The following is a 19,581-nucleotide window of genomic DNA, read 5'->3' as shown; positions in this document are numbered from 1 at the left end:
ATTGCTGGAGAACGTGATGTTCTCTCTCCTCTGCTGTGTGCAGGTAAATGAATGATCCGTGACTGATGTGAGAATGTCTGGGAAGGGAGAATTGGGATCACTCCATGAGATGAGGGAGAAGCAGCCTCTGGGGAGTGTCTCCATCCCTGGAGAAAGTTGCTTTCTTTTTGGTATCTGCTGTTAATTTAGTGGAGAGGAGAGGCAACACTGCAGCATGGGAAAATTAGAATAAATCAGGTTTAATTGTGGATGGTGCAAACTTAAAAAAAGATACAGCTGTATTGAGAATGCCAGTTACCACAGAGGCTGAATGTTTTTAAAGGCAGGGTGCCAGTTGAAATATGTAGCCTGTTGTCTTTTGAATTCTACTGGACAAACCTCTGAGATTTTAAAATGTTTTGTTTTGAAGAAGCTGAGAGGGCGATACAGGACAGGGAAGGTTTCCATACACAGCTTAAGTCAGCTTTTCAATGCATGAGAGATTAAGCCCTTGCAAACAAGCTCAGAGCTGACTTGTTCTTGAGGCAACGTATGGAATGAGACTTGGATGAAGCACAGTGAACAACTACAGGCTTGCCAAGAAGACAAAGGTGCACAGAGCTCGTGTTCAGATGTGGTTTTTAAATTAGATTTAGATTTTAAAAATGAAATTGCAAAAATATGAACATGTTACCTTAGTTCAACGTGTGCTATCTCAGAGTAGCAATGTGCAGCTACACTGATTGACTCAACTTTAAGTTCATTGTGGTCCTCCAGCAGAAAGCCCAGGAGAGTGAAAAAAGACTGCTCCATATCTATAGCCACCTACATCGATGAACTACAATATTTTTAAAAATAACAGAAATAATCCTGGAGCATTATGAAATGCCTACTTTACGCACGAGGAAAACACTACCTTATCAAAAAGTCACAAGTATTTTGAAGTTAGTCTTTCACCTTCATTCCGTGCCTTACATCTTGATCTGCGTCTTCAAACACAATTACAAAGCATTAGTGTCACAATAAAGCCCAGCAGCAACTGAATTTGATTGGCTTGGCCATCAGCCTTTCTTCTTTCAAAACTGGAAGCCCTCTTTCTTCAAAGATGGCCAGATCTCAGAAGTTTTAAGTGTGCTTCAGTTACAGTCCTGTGCTGCAAGCTTCTCTGTAAGAGTTCTTGCTTTCCTTACAGATGTTTTTTGAGACAGAGAAGTAGAAATGAGTGGAGATGGGAAGTGGATGGGAGTGTTAGTATGAACTGAACTGGGAGTATTAGTCGAGTTCCCGAGTGACAGAAGGAGCTCAAATGTTTTTCCAGATCGCTTCCTCAGTGTTAGGGAGTGTTAGTGACCTTAGTCATATCCAAAAGCTGAAGATGTCATTTGGGTCATTGGTATTGGCCTTATGAATGACTGGAAATGTACCTTAAGCCCAGCCTGGAGTTGGGAAGATAGATTTATCCTCCCTTGCTCACCTAACCCTGCAAATGACTGCAAAGAGGTCGTTAGTCTAAAATAGGCATTGGATCTTTTTTGCTCTCTGTTGCCCTTGGATCAGGGTCAGGGACAAATCTCTATGCTCTTGTGAGTAGTGCAGTGGTTTCTGAGCCAGCTGCCTGATTGAGCTGCAAGAAGTGCAGAGGGACAGCATCTTGTCTCTTGAGGCTTAATCCTGTCCTGAGGATGTGTTCTTTGCTTATCACGTGGTGAATCTCAAGAAGTTTTATTTCATGAGCACAGATTTGTGTCAGTCTTTTAAAAGTGCTGTGGCTGCTTACGTGAGCCTCAGAAATGTGGGATAGCAGGGAATTCTTAAACTGGGTAAGCATAAGGTTAAGAAAACAATTCTTCAGGAAGTTGGCTCTAAACTCTCCTCTTAAAAACTTGTGGGCACAGATCTTTAGTTTCCTGTCAAGGTGTGGGTCTCACTAAAACTCAGTAGGGGTAGTAAGTCACATTAGTCCTCAGAGTACATTTCCAGCAATTTGAATTACCTGAATTTTTCCTTTTATTATAGATGATTCTTGATCTCTGTTTGTGCTTACGTGGATTGCAATCATAATGTAATACAAATTGATTTTTCTCTCTGAGAGCTAATGACAGACCCAGTTTCTTTGAAAAGCTCAAATTGGTTGTACTCTGTATCTCATGCAAAGCCGAAGCATAAAGCTAGCACCTAGGTAGGGAGGTCAAAGAAAAATATCTCTTGGCTTCCTGGTGATTTAAAACCTTCTGAAATTGTTAAGATACTTGAATAAGGGTACTAAATAATCAAAAAATAGTATGTGATTCTACGCAGCAAATTCTCTGTTCTCCAAGGCCAGGACTGTTGTGTGCAAGATGTTGTTCCCTTGTGGAGGCCAAGTGGATGGATGCACAGTCTGGGTGCTCCCTCCTCATTTGCTTTCATCCCCACTGTGCTCAGCTCCCGGGGGTCAGAGGCTTAGCTAGAAATTGCTGGCTGACATACAACTGCTGGTGAAAAGCATTTATCTGAGCAGAGCCGCAGAAAATAGAAGTCAGATTCTCTTTAGCAACTGTATACGGTTTTTTTTTTTTTTAAGTGACATTGGTTTTGTTCAGTGTTATGTTGTTGGACAAGTTTGTTTGTGTGACTTGTCAATGGAAGTGTTTTGGAAGATGACACAGATGACTGCAAGACACGGTCTTTGTGTCTTAATGTGCAGATGAAGAGATAAAGATAAATCCATTAAAGAGTCAACATATGAATTGTGTTTTCATCATACATGTCAACCAGCAGCACACATGGTGTATTGTAGCAGGACACAGGCTGAATCCATTTTGCTTCCATGGTAGTGGTGAACCCAGTGGCAGATGTTCTTCCTGGTAATTCATGTAATCATTTTGCAAGGTGACAGTAGTTTCAAAAGACCTCCTCCTCATCATCAGCGTGTCATTAATGTGACATTTTTATGTGTGTGTTTAACAGCCCTGCAGGGCACATGGTGCCAGTTTTCATAGGATGGATACTTGGAGCTGCTGAGTGCAACAGCCAGAAATGTCAGTGCCACTCCAGTGTAACTACATGCTCTCATTTTTATTGTTTCAGGTTCATCCCAATTTATAGGGGACCAAGTCACACGTACAAGATACAGAGGCTGACGGAATCCACGTGCTACTCGTTCAGAATACAGGCGGTCAATGATGCTGGGGAGGGACCTTTCTCAGAAATCTGTACTTTCTGCACAACAAAGTCAGTCCCACCTGCAATCAAAGGTATGTAGGAGGGGTTTTTTATGTGTAAGTAACATGTAAATATTTATGTAATTGTGAAGTATGAGGGGAGGTTGTAAGGGTTTCGTGTGAAGAACCAGATTGTGCTGACTGTAGGTTTCTCTTGAGTTGTGAAGTTACTTAATGGTGAGAAGCTAAATTACCACCCCAAAAAATCACACAAGCAACATAACCTTTATGTCAGCCACCACTGTAATAAAAAACTCTTAAAATGCTGCTGCTATCAAAAATGTTTACCAGGGGATTGCTCTGGATTACTACAGCATTTATTCAAGGGATCTAACAGCTGTAGTGTGTGTATACCTACCAACTTAAGCTTCAGTAAAGTTTAATGTTTTGTTGTTGTTGTTCTGATTGCAAAGTCCAATATAGACCTTCAGGGTTTATTTTTCCTTTAATGTATAAAATTAATTATGATATTTCACATATAGAGCAGTAGACTTAGAACTCAGCATGTGTTCCACTTGGAGAACTAAAGGCCTAATTAAATGAAGTTTTATAATGAAATGTCTGTGTGTAAATTTTGTCCTAAGTAATTATGCTCCTGAGGAGGAGGGAGGAAGGAAGGAAGGAGCAAAAGTAAAAACCACAGTGAAAGATGTTTCATTATAAAACTTCATGTAATTAGGGTTTTTGTTCTAGGCCTAATTAGTCCTCCTTTGGCCTGTTACAAAGGCGGTGGGTTTGCTCTAAGGGGTGTCAGATCAGCTGAGCTGAAATCAAATGCACCTTTTCTCATGGGTGCTAACATCTTCCCTGTCAAGCCCTGCAAATTTCTGAGAGAAATGACAACTGTCAGTGTGTCAGAGAGGTTTTGTTTGCTTCTCCGTATTTAAAATCTGGCTTTGGTGATTCTGACACCTTTTGTATCCAAATCTTTAGAGAGGGGAGAACACTGCTGGGGGTGCCTTTCCCTGCTAGGTCAGCTGCTCTGGGCCACCCTCAGGGAATAAAACACTCTCTAGCAAAAAATACCCATGGGATTGAGGGTAGGGATACTTATCCAGGGGTGAGTTATCCTGGTTCACACCTTTCCACAGGTGGGAGATGTGCTGCCCAGCCAAGGGAAGGGAACTCGCATGGGATGATGACCCAGGATACCAGCATGCACTGTAGTCACACTTGCCTTTTATTGGCTAAAAATCCATTTTATTCACTTCACCTCACCTAGATTTTTTTTTTTTGTTTTGAGCTCCCAGTCTGCCTGTTGAGTCCCTGTTAAATGTGACTCATCCCCTGGGCTGAGCATCAAGCTGAATATCAATGGTGCAAATACCAGGTCGTGTGTGGGCTGGGACCTCGGGTACCTGACAGAGCACTGGCTGTGACAGAGAAAAGGGCATGACAACACTGTGCTAATGAACACCGCTGAGGGGAAGTGATGCAAAAGGATGGTGTTGATTCCCTTCTGTGCTCGGAGAAATACAAAGGAATTTACGTGATAAACTTAGTTTGGCTTTTTATCTATCAGAAGGGAGTGTTTGTTCTCCTTGTAAGGTCTCCTAATTACTCTCTTAGTGATGCCAACCCTAGAATAGCTTTGTTGTTGATGGCAGTGTTTTGTAAGTGTCAGACAAAAATCTTACACGTATGGAAGTGAGGGATGGAAAGAGAAGGAAAAATAATTGAGATCGTTGTTGTCAGCTAAGATGAAGGCGTCTATTAACAGACTCTCAACACTAGCAGATGTGCAGAGAGAAGTAAATGGATATTGATTACATTTGGGCCTTCATGATTCATGTGTTCCTCTTGGGAAGTAACAAATCAGTCTAAAATTCGTGTAATGTATGCAGCAGCATTTGTTTCTGTGGTAGACCCTCCTGTTGTCTGTTTTTGTAGGGTTGGGGATCTAGATTGCCTTTAACAAGCTCATGTCCTTGCACGTGCACATGTTAACCACCTGATGCAAGTGTGCAGCACTCTTGTTTCTCCCAGTTTTATTCTTTTTTTTTTTGGTACTGTGCTTGCTGGCTCTGCCTGATCAAGAGGTTGGTGGACCCTGGAGTTTTTTTCATGTCCTCCAGTGTCAGATGCTTTGTTGTACATAAAAATGTGCTGTCCCTGTCTGTGCTCTGCTAGGCTCACCTGTGAGCTTGCCGTGGGTCAAGGCACAGCATCCCTTGTCTTTCAGCTGGTCAGAGAAGCCTCTGCCAAGGGCAGCAGCCTTGTAACACCTGACAAATTGAATTTCTCTGGAGTTCTAGTGAGAGCACTCGTTTGAGTCTGGCTAGAAATAGATGTGATCAAGCGGGTGTCAGGCTCAGAATTATATTCGAGTCCAAGTCTTGAAAATTATGCTTGTACTTTTGCTTCCCAGGCTGGACTTCATCTCTAATACAGAAGATTCTTTAGCTTTTCTTCTCACATTCCTTCTCCTATTTTTCCTGAATGAAATATTAGACATTATTCCTCTCTTTCAATGGCATGTAGCATGGGAGGAATGCACAGGCATCTCGACTGGCACAGGTGTTTGCTCAGAGCTTCACAGAATTGCTGCTTTTATGAATGTCTGTGTAATTTGTACAATGGCTTCTGCTTTGAAAAGATCAGTGCACAGCGCTGCCATTAAGTTTTGAAAGTTTTCTGTAAATCCACACCTCCTTTGTGGCAGCTGACAGGTAAGAGGTGCTCTACCCTTTTTTAAATGTCCTGGCTTATATTACAGTGCTCATAAAATAAGATTTCAGTGCAATCTATATATCAAACATTAACACATTTTCTTTTATTGTAGCCCCTCGAGTGACACAGCTGGGAGGAAACTCCTGTGAAGTTACCTGGGAAATGGTCCCACCCATGAAGGGAGATCCTGTAGGTTATGTTCTGCAGGTCCTGGTTGGAAGAGAATCTGAATACAAGCAGGTAGGGAAATGGTCTGGATTTAATATTGTTAAATTGATGGCATAATGGAAATGGTTTTGAAAATCCACTGTGCTGCTTCTTTCTCCTGTATTGAATTACACCCTATGGTGATGTGTCAGGTGCACTTTGGTAAAGGCTGAGTCAAAATTAAGGGCTGTAATGGGCTGTTTTCTCCCCTGAGGGAGTATATGGAACATGGTTATTTTATTGGAGTGATTTGTGTTCTTTCTGTGGTTAATCTCTATTTTTAACTGTACTAACCTTTAAAAAGTTACAGTTCTATCCACCCATGCTTGCTTCTGAGCTGGCTGCTCTTAACCATTATCTGGAGATGAGATGAAGTCAAAAGTGAATCTTTCTAAGCCCATTCCAAGACTGTCCATCAAGGTTTTTAGTCGAGGACGCGTTAAGTGGTTCGTTCATCTGTCTCATTCCGAGGTTTTGATGCACGTGTAACTGCTGTGTATCCTTTCTGTCACTGTGGAAACAGAGGCAGTGAAGTACAGCTGATCCTTCCTTGTCTGTCTGGATTAGACATCACAAGTGCCCACTTCCCCAGAGCACGTGAAGCAGAACAGCTCATTCACAGATCTTTTATTTCATCTATCACACCTCTGGCTGTGTGATTTGCAGTGCACTTCATCTGCGTGCTTCTCTTTTTCCTGTGCTTTCTTTTGTTGTCGCGCGGATTCCTAATAAATCCAAATTAGGGAAATGAGATACGCTGTGCTAATTAAACTCTTATGCTGTGCTAATTAAACTCTTAAAAATATGTATAAGGCAGTGCTTTCTTTGCAACTCTTGTCTTTGTTCCTCTTCTGGCTGTTTTTGAGTGCTACTGTGAACTAATTAATTATCAATAATAATAGGAAAAACACAAGACAATTCATGGGGGCAGTAAAGATTCAGAAACCTAACAGCTGTTTTTGTCGGGAAACCTTTTTGGTGCTGGTGTAGGTGATGAAACCCCTGTCTACTTTGTTGGCCTCATAATGTCCGTGGCAAGGGGATAAGTGGAGCCATTTCTGCTGTTGCCTGATGCACAGAGGAGCTTTGGTGCGTTACCTTCAGTAAACGAAGCCCCTGTGTTTAAAATGTTCTGGTGTCCTTGGGGAGAACTGGGCATGGCTTTGTGTTCCTGGGACATAAGTGATGGCTTAATCTGCACAGTCCAGAACTTGTGGTGTGGAAAAAAACCAGGAAGTAAAGAAATAACTTTAGGGTCTTCTTATGTCGAAGGGCTTCATTTCTCATGAGGCACGAGCCTGGCGAGGGGTTTTAGTGGGAGTTGTCACCAATAACTCCCTGCAAGAAATTCCTGGCTGGGATGCTCCAAGTGGCACTGGGATTTGTATGCTTGTCCTGGCTGATAAGCAGCCATGGGAAAAATAGAGATTTCCAGTGTTTCACCTTCACGGAAATCACCTTTGCCCATCAGGATGTTTTTTTCTCCATCAGGAATGTGGGTGGTGTGTCAGCACCGGGGCACATCCCTGTCCGTGAGCTGCAGTGGCTGCGTGCTCTGAGCTCCTGTAATGTGCACAGAAGATAAAATACAGAAACACCTTTCAGTGATTTTCTGGCTAAAACATTTTCACCTCTGCTTTAGCATGCCTGCTACTATTTAAATGAAAAGTACTGTCACCAGTATATTCATTAATGTTACTGATATGTTAATTACCTTTGAATTGAAAGTCCTAAATTTATTTGTAAATGAGTTTTCTTCCCTGCAAGTGACATATATATTTTGCATATGTATCTAAAGGGATATACTATACTAGAAACATTTTTGCAAATTGTTTTGAAGGGTGGAACAAATGAAATACACTCCAGATTTTCAGGCTATTCATGGAATGCAACATCAGCCACTGATATGCTTTTGAGTAAAGCTGTCCTTTCTCTCTAGACTGTCACACCTGAGCTGTCTCCCTCCCCTGCACCCCAGGGTTTGCAGCCCTCCCCAGCCTAAAAGCTGCTGATTTTCCACCACTTGATCTAGCAGAGTGATACCAAAGTATTCAAAAGCCCTTTTTTTTCAGACTGGGACTACAGCCATCCCTTCTCTCCTCTGGGAGAATATTTTGTAAATATTTCTCTGCTGAGAATTGTCTGAAGAGCTGGATTTGTTGGAGCTAAACAGATAACATTTTAGCTCCCTGGAAAGTGTATTTTAATAAATGCTAACTACTCCTTTCCTTGTTTCTCACACAGTGTGTTCCTTTTTGTGTATTTGTATGCTTTATCTTTACATATGGTTTAAAAAAAGCATTGGCATGGAACAGTTCTTTTCCGGAAATCAAATCTTCCTTGTTTATGAATCAGGATGTAAGCCACAGGAGATTCCAGGAATCAGTGGCCTGGATTTGTTTTTCTGTTTCTTGCACGTCTGTCTAGCACAGCTTACTCAGTCAGAATTTAGCTCCAAAGTGTATTAAATTGTCTCTGTGTTGGCATAGCTTTCATGTGGATTTAGGGGAGTGGGCTGGGCTGTGCAGCACCTGCAGTTTGGGATAACAGCTGTAATGCCCAGCATCCCAAGGTTTGGTTTCTCAGTTGAGCAGCTCTGGGGTTGGAATTTCCCAGGAACCAGGTCCTCCTAAGAACTGACCATGAGAAGTGAGAACTGAACCTCTTAAAGCTTCTTTATCCTTAAATTATTTGCCACTGAAGCAAAATGTTCTACCTTTGAAATTTCCGAGAATTTGAAGGCTGTTTCATCAGCTTCTGCCACATCTCTTCTGGGGGGAAAAAAACTGTCTCCAAATGTTTCCAAAAGAAGAACAAGTATGGGTAGGATACCCTGGATGTGAGAAAATCCCCCAGCAGTTCTTAGGTCTGTAATGAGATGTGGGTTCCTGGGAGAGCCCAGCTGGCCTTACCAAGCTCTCACTTTAATTATTGCTTTTTATTTGGATTAGATTGTGGAGACACGCAATATCTGATGTGCTTTAGCGAGCTGATAATTTCTGTAAAGCTCTAGTCAGCCAAAAATTGGGTTTCCTTCTCTATTTTCAGTGAGTCAAAGGCACTTGTGCTGGTTGTGTTCCAGAATATGACAGAATTGCACTGTACCTGTTGGCATTTAGTACCACTTGCATTGAGTATTTCCTCTGCCCCCTGGTGCCAATTTTGTGTCAGGAGATGGAGCAAGTAATTCCCTTTGGTTGGGGTTTTTCAGTGCAAGCCACTTCAAGGCAGGTTCTCTGAGGAACTGTTGTTGAGGAGACAAGGCTGTCACACAACTCTGAGGGGTTTTTGAGTGTCTCAGCAGTGAAATGATTGAAGCTGATGAAATTATAATCCAGTTTCTTAAAAAGAAATCTGTCAGGTGACTTAGAAGAAATTAAACTTTTAAAGTGGGCACATTTTTTGACATTGATTGAAACCCATCCTTGGCAGTGTCCAAGGCCAGGTTGGACAGGGCTTGGAGCAGCCTGGTTTGGTGGAAGATGTCCCTGCCTACAAAATAGGCTTTTGTTATTTATTAAATTCATTGGGCATTGCATCAGGGTGCAACAACCAGGTGAGGTTACCTTGCACTTTGCAGTGGGTTGCTTATAGGGCAATTATGGCTGCCATTGTTATTGTTTGGAAAACAGGGAGAGAGGGTTGGAATTATTTAATGAGATCAGTGAAATTGAGAAATCCTTGCCTGCAGGAATTCTCTGTCTCTCTAGCTCGACCTGTAGGATCAAATGCCATAAGAGGCTTCAGCAGCAGTTTATTACTTGTGATGATGTTTTCATTGAGGGAGCCAGGCAGAAAGCTCATCACATTTTTATTATATTCTCAAGCGTCCAAACCAAAAAGCTGCTTTTAGGAACTGGAAGTGATAAATTGGATAGGCACTTCACTTTGGCTTGTTGGCCACCAAACCATAATGTGCTATATATAAAATACTATTGTTGCTTCATAGAGTTACATTTTATTTCATGTTTGTTCAGCAGATTTAAAGAATTTATTCATAGTTGCCTAGGGTTTTTTCTGTTGTATGTGTAAAGTTCACTCACAGAGTGTAACAGTGTTCACAACCAAATGTTTGTGCTGGGGGCATCCTGCTATTGCAGGAAATGGTTTGTCTTTATCATTGGTGAATATTAATTCACATAATCTATTTACTTTCAGTAGTTTTTCAAACTTCCCTTACAGCTACACTCTTCTCTCACTGGGCTGTCTGGCCTTTTTCTGGGAAGTGCTGTTGAATGGCTGGCTTGAGTGAACTTGGCCATCTATACTTGTTAGACTGTAATAAAGATATAGGTCTTTGATTTAGCCAAACTTGGCCTCCAGTTACACTGGTATTCGCCACCCTGACTGGGAAAAAAAAAAAAAGTAAAACACCCAGAATTTTTTTTTTTTTTTTTTACTGGGCAGGATTTTTTTCAGTGCCAAGACAGATTGTATTTGTGCCATCCCTAGTGTCTCTTAAGTGTAATTTATGAAGTCTAGATTATAAATTTTTTGAACTAAATGTCATTATTTGGATTTTATTGGATTTTTTTATTTTGGTTCAGAAGTGGTCATATTGGCTACAAAGGTTTATTTGTGGCAAAGGCACATAGAGCTTTTCTGGCTATGTATTTCATTTTGAAATGAAATTATTAATTACAGCAGCACCAGAAAGCAAATCTTGCTGGCAGTTGGTTTGTGAGGGCTTTGAGTTGCCCTGACTGAGAATCTGAAGAAATGGGATTTAGGTGGAAGAATCCCAACTGTACCCATGGGGCACAGTTGCCCACAGCAGGTGGGTATTGGAAATGGAATTGCTGTAGGAGAAGAGAGTGGCAGAGGTGTTCTTGGGATGAGGGGTGCTTTGCAAACAGATGTTTCAACCCTCTCATCACTTCTGTGGGCTGCTACAGCTCTTTCAGTTTTGTTTTCCCTGCAATTCCTGTAACACAGTGACTCACTGCTCACTGGCATTGGGAAGACAAGCAAAGACAAGAAGAAAGGCAGCAGTGCATGGCTGTGGCCAGTCACAGAGGTTTATGGGGTGAGTTTGTTGTATTGCTGTCCCTTGACCTAGAGGGAACTTCCTGCAAATGCTGAGCAGTACTTGAGCAAGGCAACATTTAAATAAATGCTGTTTCTTGATCTGTGCCTTGGGTCCAAGAGACACAAGCCAGTTAGAGGATTTGTGCTTAGTCTGGAAACCCAGGCACCATCATTCAAACTGCATTGGAAAAAGCTGTGAAAGCTGAAAAGGAAAGGAGAAGACAAATGAAAGAAGCACTTTAATCTTTTTGTCATAGGCCTTCTCAAAAGATCAGCAACCAACAGTTTAACCCAGGGATGAGTCTCAGGGGCAAGCAGGGCAGGAAAGCTGGGAAGCTGAGCTCTTTGAAGTGGTCCTTAGCTGAGCAGGTTTCTTCTTTTTCCTCCTCATTTCTTACTCCAGAGTAACACACAGGAAATCCTCTATGGGCTCAGGACTAGTTTCCCACTTGTAGAAAATCTCCCCTTTCCTAAGGCGAGTTCTTTCCTCTGGGAGGGTGGAGATGCTCTCAGCCTCCTGCTCCCACAGCAAAGAGAAGGGAAATGGTAAATGAGCAGAGGAAGAAGCATCTGAAGTTCAGGATGTTTTTTTCCCAGCAGACACAGCCACTCTGTGACGTATTTTTCATTTCATAATATACCAGTCTCGACAGCCATCCATTATATAAATTATTTGTTTTCAGAGTTTGTGAATGTTTCCAGTGTTGTTTTTTTTTCCATTTAAGTCACAAAATTGTCTCAGATACTCAGTTTTTTCTCTCCTTTCTGATACTGTGCTCTGAGGCATGTGCTACCTACATTTGATTAACGTAAATACGTGATGGGTTTGGATTAGTAAACAACCAAATATAATGCAATCAAGAGGAAATTTTTCATATCTTAATAATATTTTATTATTTCCACAGTTCTGAAAGAGCAATTTCTGGCAAGATTGCTGTTTCTTGAGAGAAATGTGAGGGGAAAATACATTAAAATTACATTTGTAAGCAATTTTGCAACTACACATTGAATGATTTCCAATAACCTCATTTGAAGGTTTTCTTCCTTTTGGGGCCAGACAGGGTGATTATGTCTTAGATATGTTTTAGGCATACGGTCACATTTTCAGAGTGCAGAAATACGTTTGTGGCATTTATCACACCCACAGAAGGTTAGTGTGAGTTATCATTGCTGCATCAAGTGATGTGTTGTCTGTCCCTGTGTGCACTGTGTTGAGACTTGTTGAGAAGATCCTCCATGTGCCTCTGTTTTTCCAGAACCTGTGTTTACCCACGAGTTCATTCCTTTGAGAAATGTTTCCTTAGAGACTTGAGTTGATGCGTAGAGAGGTTACCTGGAACAGAAGCTAGACAGAGGTAGAGGATAAAGTAGGTATTGATTAAAGGCCTTTGAAGGATGCAGCTCGGGCTACACCCAAGATGGATAACAGTCCAGAGTTTTTCAGACAGATAGAAGCATGGGCTATTTGCACATCAGAGGTTAATTGGCCAGTTACAGCTTCAGGTAGTGAAGTCACATTCCCCCAGTTTGCTTCTCCCCAATTCATTTTTTGTTTATACTTTTTGGGGCCTGAGGCTGCAGTGACGACCTCGGTTCTGGGCCTGGAAGGATTGTTTTGTCTGACCAAACTGTGGCGAGAGCTTACTAACACTCCGTATGGAATTCAGAGCTATACACTAGCGCAGCGCAGGGTCTGAAAAACACACAGAATCACAGAATCACAGAATAATGAGGTTGGAAGAGACCTCTAAGATCATCAAGTCCAACCTATGCCTTAACACCTCAACTAGACTATAGCACTAAGTGCCATGTCCAGTCTTTTTTTAAACACATCCAGAGATGGTGACTCCACCACCTCCCTGGGAAGACAATTCCAGTGCTTTATTATTCTTTCAGTGAAAAATTTTTTCCTAATATCTAACCTGTACCTTCCCTGACGTAGCTTGAGACTGTGTCCCCTTGTTCTGTCAGTTGCTGCCCGGTGGAAGAGACCGACCCCCACCTGTCTACAACCTCCCTTCAGGAAGTTGTGGAGAGTGATAAGGTCACCTCTAAGCCTCCTCTTCTCCAGACTAAACAACCCCAGCTCCTTCAAACGTTCCTCATAGGGCTTGTGTTCCAAGCCCCTCACCAGCCTCGTTGCCCTCCTCTGGACACGCTCAAGCATCTCAATATCCTTCCTAAACACAAAAGCTAAAAAAGCTAAAGTCAGACTGAACTTCCCGTGGCCAAACCCTCGCGTCGCCGTGCCGCGAAAGCAGCCGGGAGGCTGCGTCTGACCCAGGGCGGTTTTCTCTGTTTCTCTTTTTAAGGTGTACAAGGGAGAAGAAACCACATTCCACATCTCAGGCCTCCAGGCGAACACGGACTATCGTTTCCGCGTGTGCGCCTGCCGCCGGTGCCTGGACACCTCGCAGGAGCTCAGCGGCCCCTTCAGCCCCTCGGTGGCCTTCGCGCCGCAGCGCAGCGCCCCGGTGCTGCCGGGCGAGCCGGGCGGCGCCGACGACGCCAAGGCAGCGGTGCCCACGGACGAGCAGTTCGCCGCCCTCATCGTGCTCGGCTTCGCCAGCCTCTCCATCATCTTTGCCTGCATTTTACAGTACTTCTTCATGAAGTAGACGATTCAGCCGGAGTTTAAAAAAAAAAAAACCCCACAGGTTTTTAACTAATGCTACGCATTATAATCCACACATTTATTCAGATATTCCTCCTCCTTTTTTCCCTTTTTTTTTTTTTTTTTTTTTTTTTTTTTTTTTTTTTTTTTTTTTGGGAATCCTTCGTCCTACCGTGCATTTTTATATACTGCTCTTGTTTTTACGGTTCTAGCTTGAAGAAAGTTAAATCAGTGTTTTGATGCACCTTTTTGAAATTCAGAACTAGGAAGTGGTCAAACTGGAGAAACAAGCAAACCAGATACCAAAAGCGAGATTTGTTGTTGTTGTTGTTGTTGTTGCTTTTCCTTCACGATTTCAAAATTGTCACCGATTTGCCTTTTCGATGTCGTTTTGGGTTTTTTCACTGAAGTTCGTGCAGTCTCTTATTTTATCTTACTATTTAGGAAATTTTAATCATGAGTCACTTTTTTTGCCTCTTCTTTTTCCTTCTAAACATTAGTCACAAGTGTGTATAGTGGTAAGACTAGAATACAATGTTAGTCAAGTACCAGTTTTTCCTCGAACAGTATTAGCAATGTTGCCTACGAATTATTCACTACGTTTGCCCCAATTTTTCAAGATAAAACCTAAGTTGTTATTTTAACTGTTTAGCGCATTTAAATTGGAACAGCATCCTGCAGTTGAAAAACCTTTTTAGTTGCCTGTTACTTTTACAGTTACAAACACTATAAACTGCCTGTATAAGAAATCAAATAACCAAACCGCATATAAATTTTGAAGCATTATAGATCTTTTTTTTTTTTTACCATTTTGATTCCTAGCAGTAATTTTAAGTAAGAGGGCATTGTGCAATAGTTAGCTATTCCCATGTTCAGCTATTTAAAAGCTGCTTTAACTTGTCTGTTTGTCACTGTATATAACTATTCCTAATCTAATACTAGGTATTATTCTATTACGTTCAGCCTGATTTATATGATTCGAGCTGGTGACAGCTTACTGCCTCTACTGAATTAGGTGAGATTTACACTCAATGGAAGCAAACTTTACTGTCAGTTGATCTTTTTTTATTATTAATGTTATTGTTATTTTTTGGAGGGGTATCTATTTTATGGAACCTTCTTGGAGGTATCAGAAATCACATCTGTTCATTTTAAATACCTTAAAAGGGTGTCTATGCTGTTCTTACCACGGGGCTGATTGAAATGACTTGGTACCTGGCAAAACTGAGAGGAGAGTCCTGCAGAGGAATGGTCCCTGCTCTGGTGGCAGTGTCCCCCTCCTGCCTGCCCCTTCCCAGACACATTTTAATCCATCGAGACACTAGAATTTTAACTCTTGAGTCATGGGGTTATTTATATTAAGTCAACATTGTGCGAGTACCTCAGGGACATAAATGAGCTGGAGGTGCAAATAGATTCCAAAAGGGTGCAACAGACACAGTGTATTTCCCTGCCTCTTGTTTTTGTATATTTTTGCTACTTGATTTTGCTTTTGTCCTAGCTTTTTTGTGCTCTGTCTCCATCGTCTAAGATTCAGTGTCCTGTACTAGCATAATATTCCCTTAACCAAAGTAATGGGGGAAAAAAACAACATTATTTTTGGTTTTAGGTTTATTTATACTATATACTGCATACAGTACTTTAAATACCAATTACAGTGCAATCTTTTTATTTATTGTAAAAAAAAAAATTAAAAATAAAAAGTGTACTTATGTACTAATCTAAACCCCCTCTCCACCCTCCCCCATAGCATGTTACATTTTGTCTGTTTTATACTGTTGTACTTTAGGTCAACTTTTTACCTGGCAGCATTCCTAGTATTATTAATCTTCTTGCATTTTCTTGTGTTTTTGAAGATGGGATCATCTAGTACATTAAATGCCAAAAAAACCCCATTATCAGTGATTCAAACGTTTACATGTATCCAAAAACAAAATCATCTCTGGAAAGAAAGTGCTAAGATCAATGAATTATTCTGTGTGCCTCTCTAGATGTAGCAAATATTAGAAATGTTCTGTATTTTGTTATTGACTATAATTAGTTCGATTTAGCCTTGCAAACTAATGGCATTGAGCTAAATATATATATTTTTTTGGTTTTTTGCCAAAGTCATGGCTTGTCAAATTTATTTACATCTTATTTAAATTTATTTGTGATATGAAACTCTGTGACCTTGCATCTGTATTTTGTGAGCAAAGAGTATACAGTTGTTTTCATTGGAGGGGAGAAGAGTGTATTTTTTAAAGCAATGAAAAGACCGCTAGTTTGGAAAAACCCAGAAATTTGAATAGATTCCCTTTTTTTTATTTTTGGTATATTGTTTGAGCAGTGCTGCTATGAAATCCGAGCTTGACACCTTTTTTTTTTTTTTTTTTTTTTTTTTTTAAAGAAAAAAACAAAACTGCTTTAATAAAGAAAGGAAAAAAACCCAATGTGCTCTATCTAGATTAGCAATTTTGAGAGTTTGAAATACGAATGCTACTAAAAGCAGCGAGCAGAAGTGGAGAGGGGAGCAGCCAGCCACACTCCAAGCATCTCTGGCACTGCTGATGTGTTGGGTCCCTGGTAAGCACTCTAACCAGAGCCCCCAGTCCAAGCCTGAGCTTTTGGGAGATTGTGCTGGAGCAGCTGGGACAGGCTGGGTGAATTTGCCATTTTCAGCCTGTATCTCCTGCCACGGTGATGTGGTTGTCACTGGTGTGTCAGTGACAAAGGTCACCCATGTCACACCCTTCTGTTCTGTCCCTGACCCTCCACTGCTGATGCCTTGGCCCTTCCCAAACCTCTTCGTGCCCCTGGTCCAGCAGTGGCAGGTGTTGGATCCAACCCCAGGGCGCTCTGCTCTCACAGAAATCATCGCCACCAACAAAGGTAGAATGAAACACTAAGTATTTAATACCCTTAAGGAAGGAGAGAGATGTTTTTATATTGTTCTGCCTTTTTCTTTATGAACTTGAAGCGTTTTCTAATCCTGTTTGTTGGCTCCAGTAGCTCAGTATTCAGTGTCACGATTGAGAAGTGCCCTAATTGAATGTGTATGAACCTTATCCTTGCACAGTTCTTTAAATTGAAAAAGAAAAAGAAAATGTTTTTACCTCACTATGGGAACATACATTCCAAGCTTTTCAACTTTAAAAAAAAAACAAATAATCAGAAGTTTTCTTGTATTGTAAATTTTAGACTATTTCATATGCATTATATTAAAACTGCCATATCAATTTTAATGTATAGATTTTGCAAATACTACACTATGTATGTAAGACTTAACTGTATCTGTAGTGTATATGTAATATATTTATGCCCAATAAATGTTTTAATTCTTTCTGTTTTAACTCTTTATTTTAATTGAACACAGCCCTTTTGGGTCCATGTGACCCCTTCTGGCAGGTGAGTGCTGCTGTGCATCCTGGAGCAAGGGTGGGAGCCCTGAATTCACCTCAGGATGTTTCTGGTTTGTAACTGGAGTAATTTTTGTGGTTTTGTGAAGAGTAAGTTCGTATTGATAATCTGAAAATCAGGTGCTCTAATCAATTCTTTTAGATAGCTTGCATGAAAAATTAAGGATTTATATTTATAGAAACTTATCTAGGTTTGTTCTCTCTTAGCAATTAAGCACTTGAAATAGTAGAGCTTTTAACTTACTAATTATGTGCAATGAATTAAGTTGCTCATCATGATGAATTAATCTAGTATGCATACATGTTTCTTGTCAAACACATTCATGTTAATTTTTTAATGCTTTTCTTCAAGTCACTGCATAAACACAACAATCGATTAGTTTGCAGTTTTAATTACTGCAGTTTACAACATGAGTGGGGTTTTCCTGGGAGAATACAGTAACTTTTTTCACTTGGTTGCTCAGCTTTTTTATTTAAGCAGTGCTTGCCAAGACAGTCTCTTTAGCAAAATCTTTTAAATACGCCAATAAAATAGTAATCAGCACTTTGGCATCTGAGGCGACCTTTTATTTTCAGTGGTCCCTGGTTTATTGCCAGGGGTGTCTGCAGAGGTGCTGGAGGGCAGTGAGAGCCCACGGGAGTGAAGCAGGATTTAACCATTTGCTGTTGGAGTTCTGGATGTTCCCTCGTGCTGTTACCACCCACAGGTGTTTGCAGAGGTGCTGGGTGCCTTTCCCACACCCAGACTGTGCAGAGCTGGGTAAGTAGCACTAAATTCACCGCGGATTTTGTTTTGTGAGGAAGCACGGAGCAGGTTGGAAGCGGCCTTGGGTGGTGCTGTATTTACCAGCAGCTCTTTGCCTGCTGCCAGGAGAAAGTAGCAGCTTTAAAAAGTTTTGTAAGAAAGCAGAGGCTCCTGTTTGGGGTATTTTTGTGGCCTTGGCAGCAGCCTTCGGGGTGGTGCAGCGGTGGGCTGTGGCCCTGGCACGTGTCACAGTGTGAGCAGTGCCAGGTGTGCCCGAGCTGGCGCTGCCGTCTCTATGGCAGCGGCGATTCTCTCCTCTCGGTAATCGCAGAGCTGCTCGAAAACCAGCACCTGGAATTTGTTTTGCTCCTCACTTCAGTCGCTCCTGCCAGCCCAGAGCACGTTTGGTGTGGTGCAGGAGAGCTGAGCCCCGCTGGAAGGGGGATCTCCGAGGAACCAGGGGCTCAGTGCCACGTGTGGCACGAGCTGAGCCACGCGCTCCCGGGACGAGTTGGGAAGCAAACAGGATTTGGAGTGACATCAGTGCACGCTGTTCTCCTCCTGTGGAGCTTTTCCACAGGCTCACCTGTGTCTTTGAATGTTAGGAGATGCTCAAGTCCAGGAAAAAAAAAAAGAAAAGGCAGAAGGGGGGTGGGTCAGTGCCAGTGTTGTGCCAGAGGACTGAGGCTCTCCTGCCTGTCCATCTTAAAGCGTAGCTGAGGTATTTCAATCCCCCTGAAAATTAAATATTTGGGCTGGAAGCAGGTGACCATTAAAGCCCCTTCCAACCCAAACCATTCTATGATTCCATTCTATGAATATGTGGCCTGTGGACATGGAGTGATTCTTCAGCATTAATGACATCTACATCAACAGGATGGTTCTTTTAGACCTGTCTTGCAACCAAAGGTGCTAGAGACAAGAAGAAATTTTTGTGGTAGTATGAAGTATAAATTATATTTCCTCTGCTAATCTTTTTCCAGAATTATTGCAGAGTTCATGACGTATTGTCATTTATTGAAGTGGTGTAGAATTATATTCTCTGTCCTTAACCTGGCCTGGAGTAAAGATGCAAATGTTACCTTTATTTTCCTCAGCGTGAGAACCACGAGTAAGTAGAGATGAATATGGACATTTTGTTTCCCTGTTTTTATGGCTGAGCAGAAAAGCCAGCTGAGACCCCTAAAGGGCTATTTTATTAGTACTACATTCTGAACAATTATGTCTATTTTTGCTCTTGACAATTGCTCTTACAATGCCCATATTCTTGGCTCAGTGAGATAAAAAGAAATTTCACAAGATGCTTTCAAACACCGTGGATTAGCCTGGGATCTGCTGTTATCTAAGTGAATGTGCTGTTATTAGTTTGAGTAGTTACATTTACTGCACTAATTGGTGGCAGAGATGGTCTTGCATGCAATCAAATCTATTTTTAGGTCTCCTGACACGGTTAATAAATAACTGCTTGGGTCAGTGTGCTCAGAGGATGTCATTTCTTAGTAATTTTATTAGCTCATCTCTCTCACTTTCTGTCATATGAAAGCTATTACTCTCTACAAATATAATGGAGCAAACAGTAGGGATGCAGAAGTCTTGTGAGGATTAACTTGTGAACAGAGTTGAGAAATTCACCCTAATCCAATGCAAATACTGTCTTTTTAATTTACAGCTCAAATGCTCTTTCTTTCCAGAAAAGGCTCACAAAAGCTTGTGAGCTGGTGGTGGTGTCCTGGGCTC

At 41.5% G+C, this 19,581-nt stretch overlaps 1 protein-coding gene across 2 annotated transcripts in view; it reads left to right on the top strand.

Moving 5' to 3' along the window:
* The window catches only part of FNDC3B (fibronectin type III domain containing 3B), a 185,830-nt gene extending 169,054 nt beyond the window's left edge, over positions 1–16,776 (top strand). For both annotated transcript variants that reach the window (XM_040073988.2, XM_040073989.2), the window contains 3 exons: positions 3,049–3,215; positions 5,965–6,092; positions 13,400–16,776. In XM_040073988.2, coding sequence (XP_039929922.1) covers positions 3,049–3,215; positions 5,965–6,092; positions 13,400–13,705 — 601 coding nt within the window. In that variant the 3' untranslated portion in view covers positions 13,706–16,776. The remainder of the gene's footprint in view (positions 1–3,048; positions 3,216–5,964; positions 6,093–13,399) is intronic.
* Positions 16,777–19,581: the final 2,805 nt, after the last annotated feature.

This window comes from Hirundo rustica, chromosome 10 (genome assembly GCF_015227805.2).
Source record: "Hirundo rustica isolate bHirRus1 chromosome 10, bHirRus1.pri.v3, whole genome shotgun sequence".
Taxonomy (NCBI): domain Eukaryota; kingdom Metazoa; phylum Chordata; class Aves; order Passeriformes; family Hirundinidae; genus Hirundo; species Hirundo rustica.
This window is presented reverse-complemented; position numbering and strand designations above follow the sequence as displayed.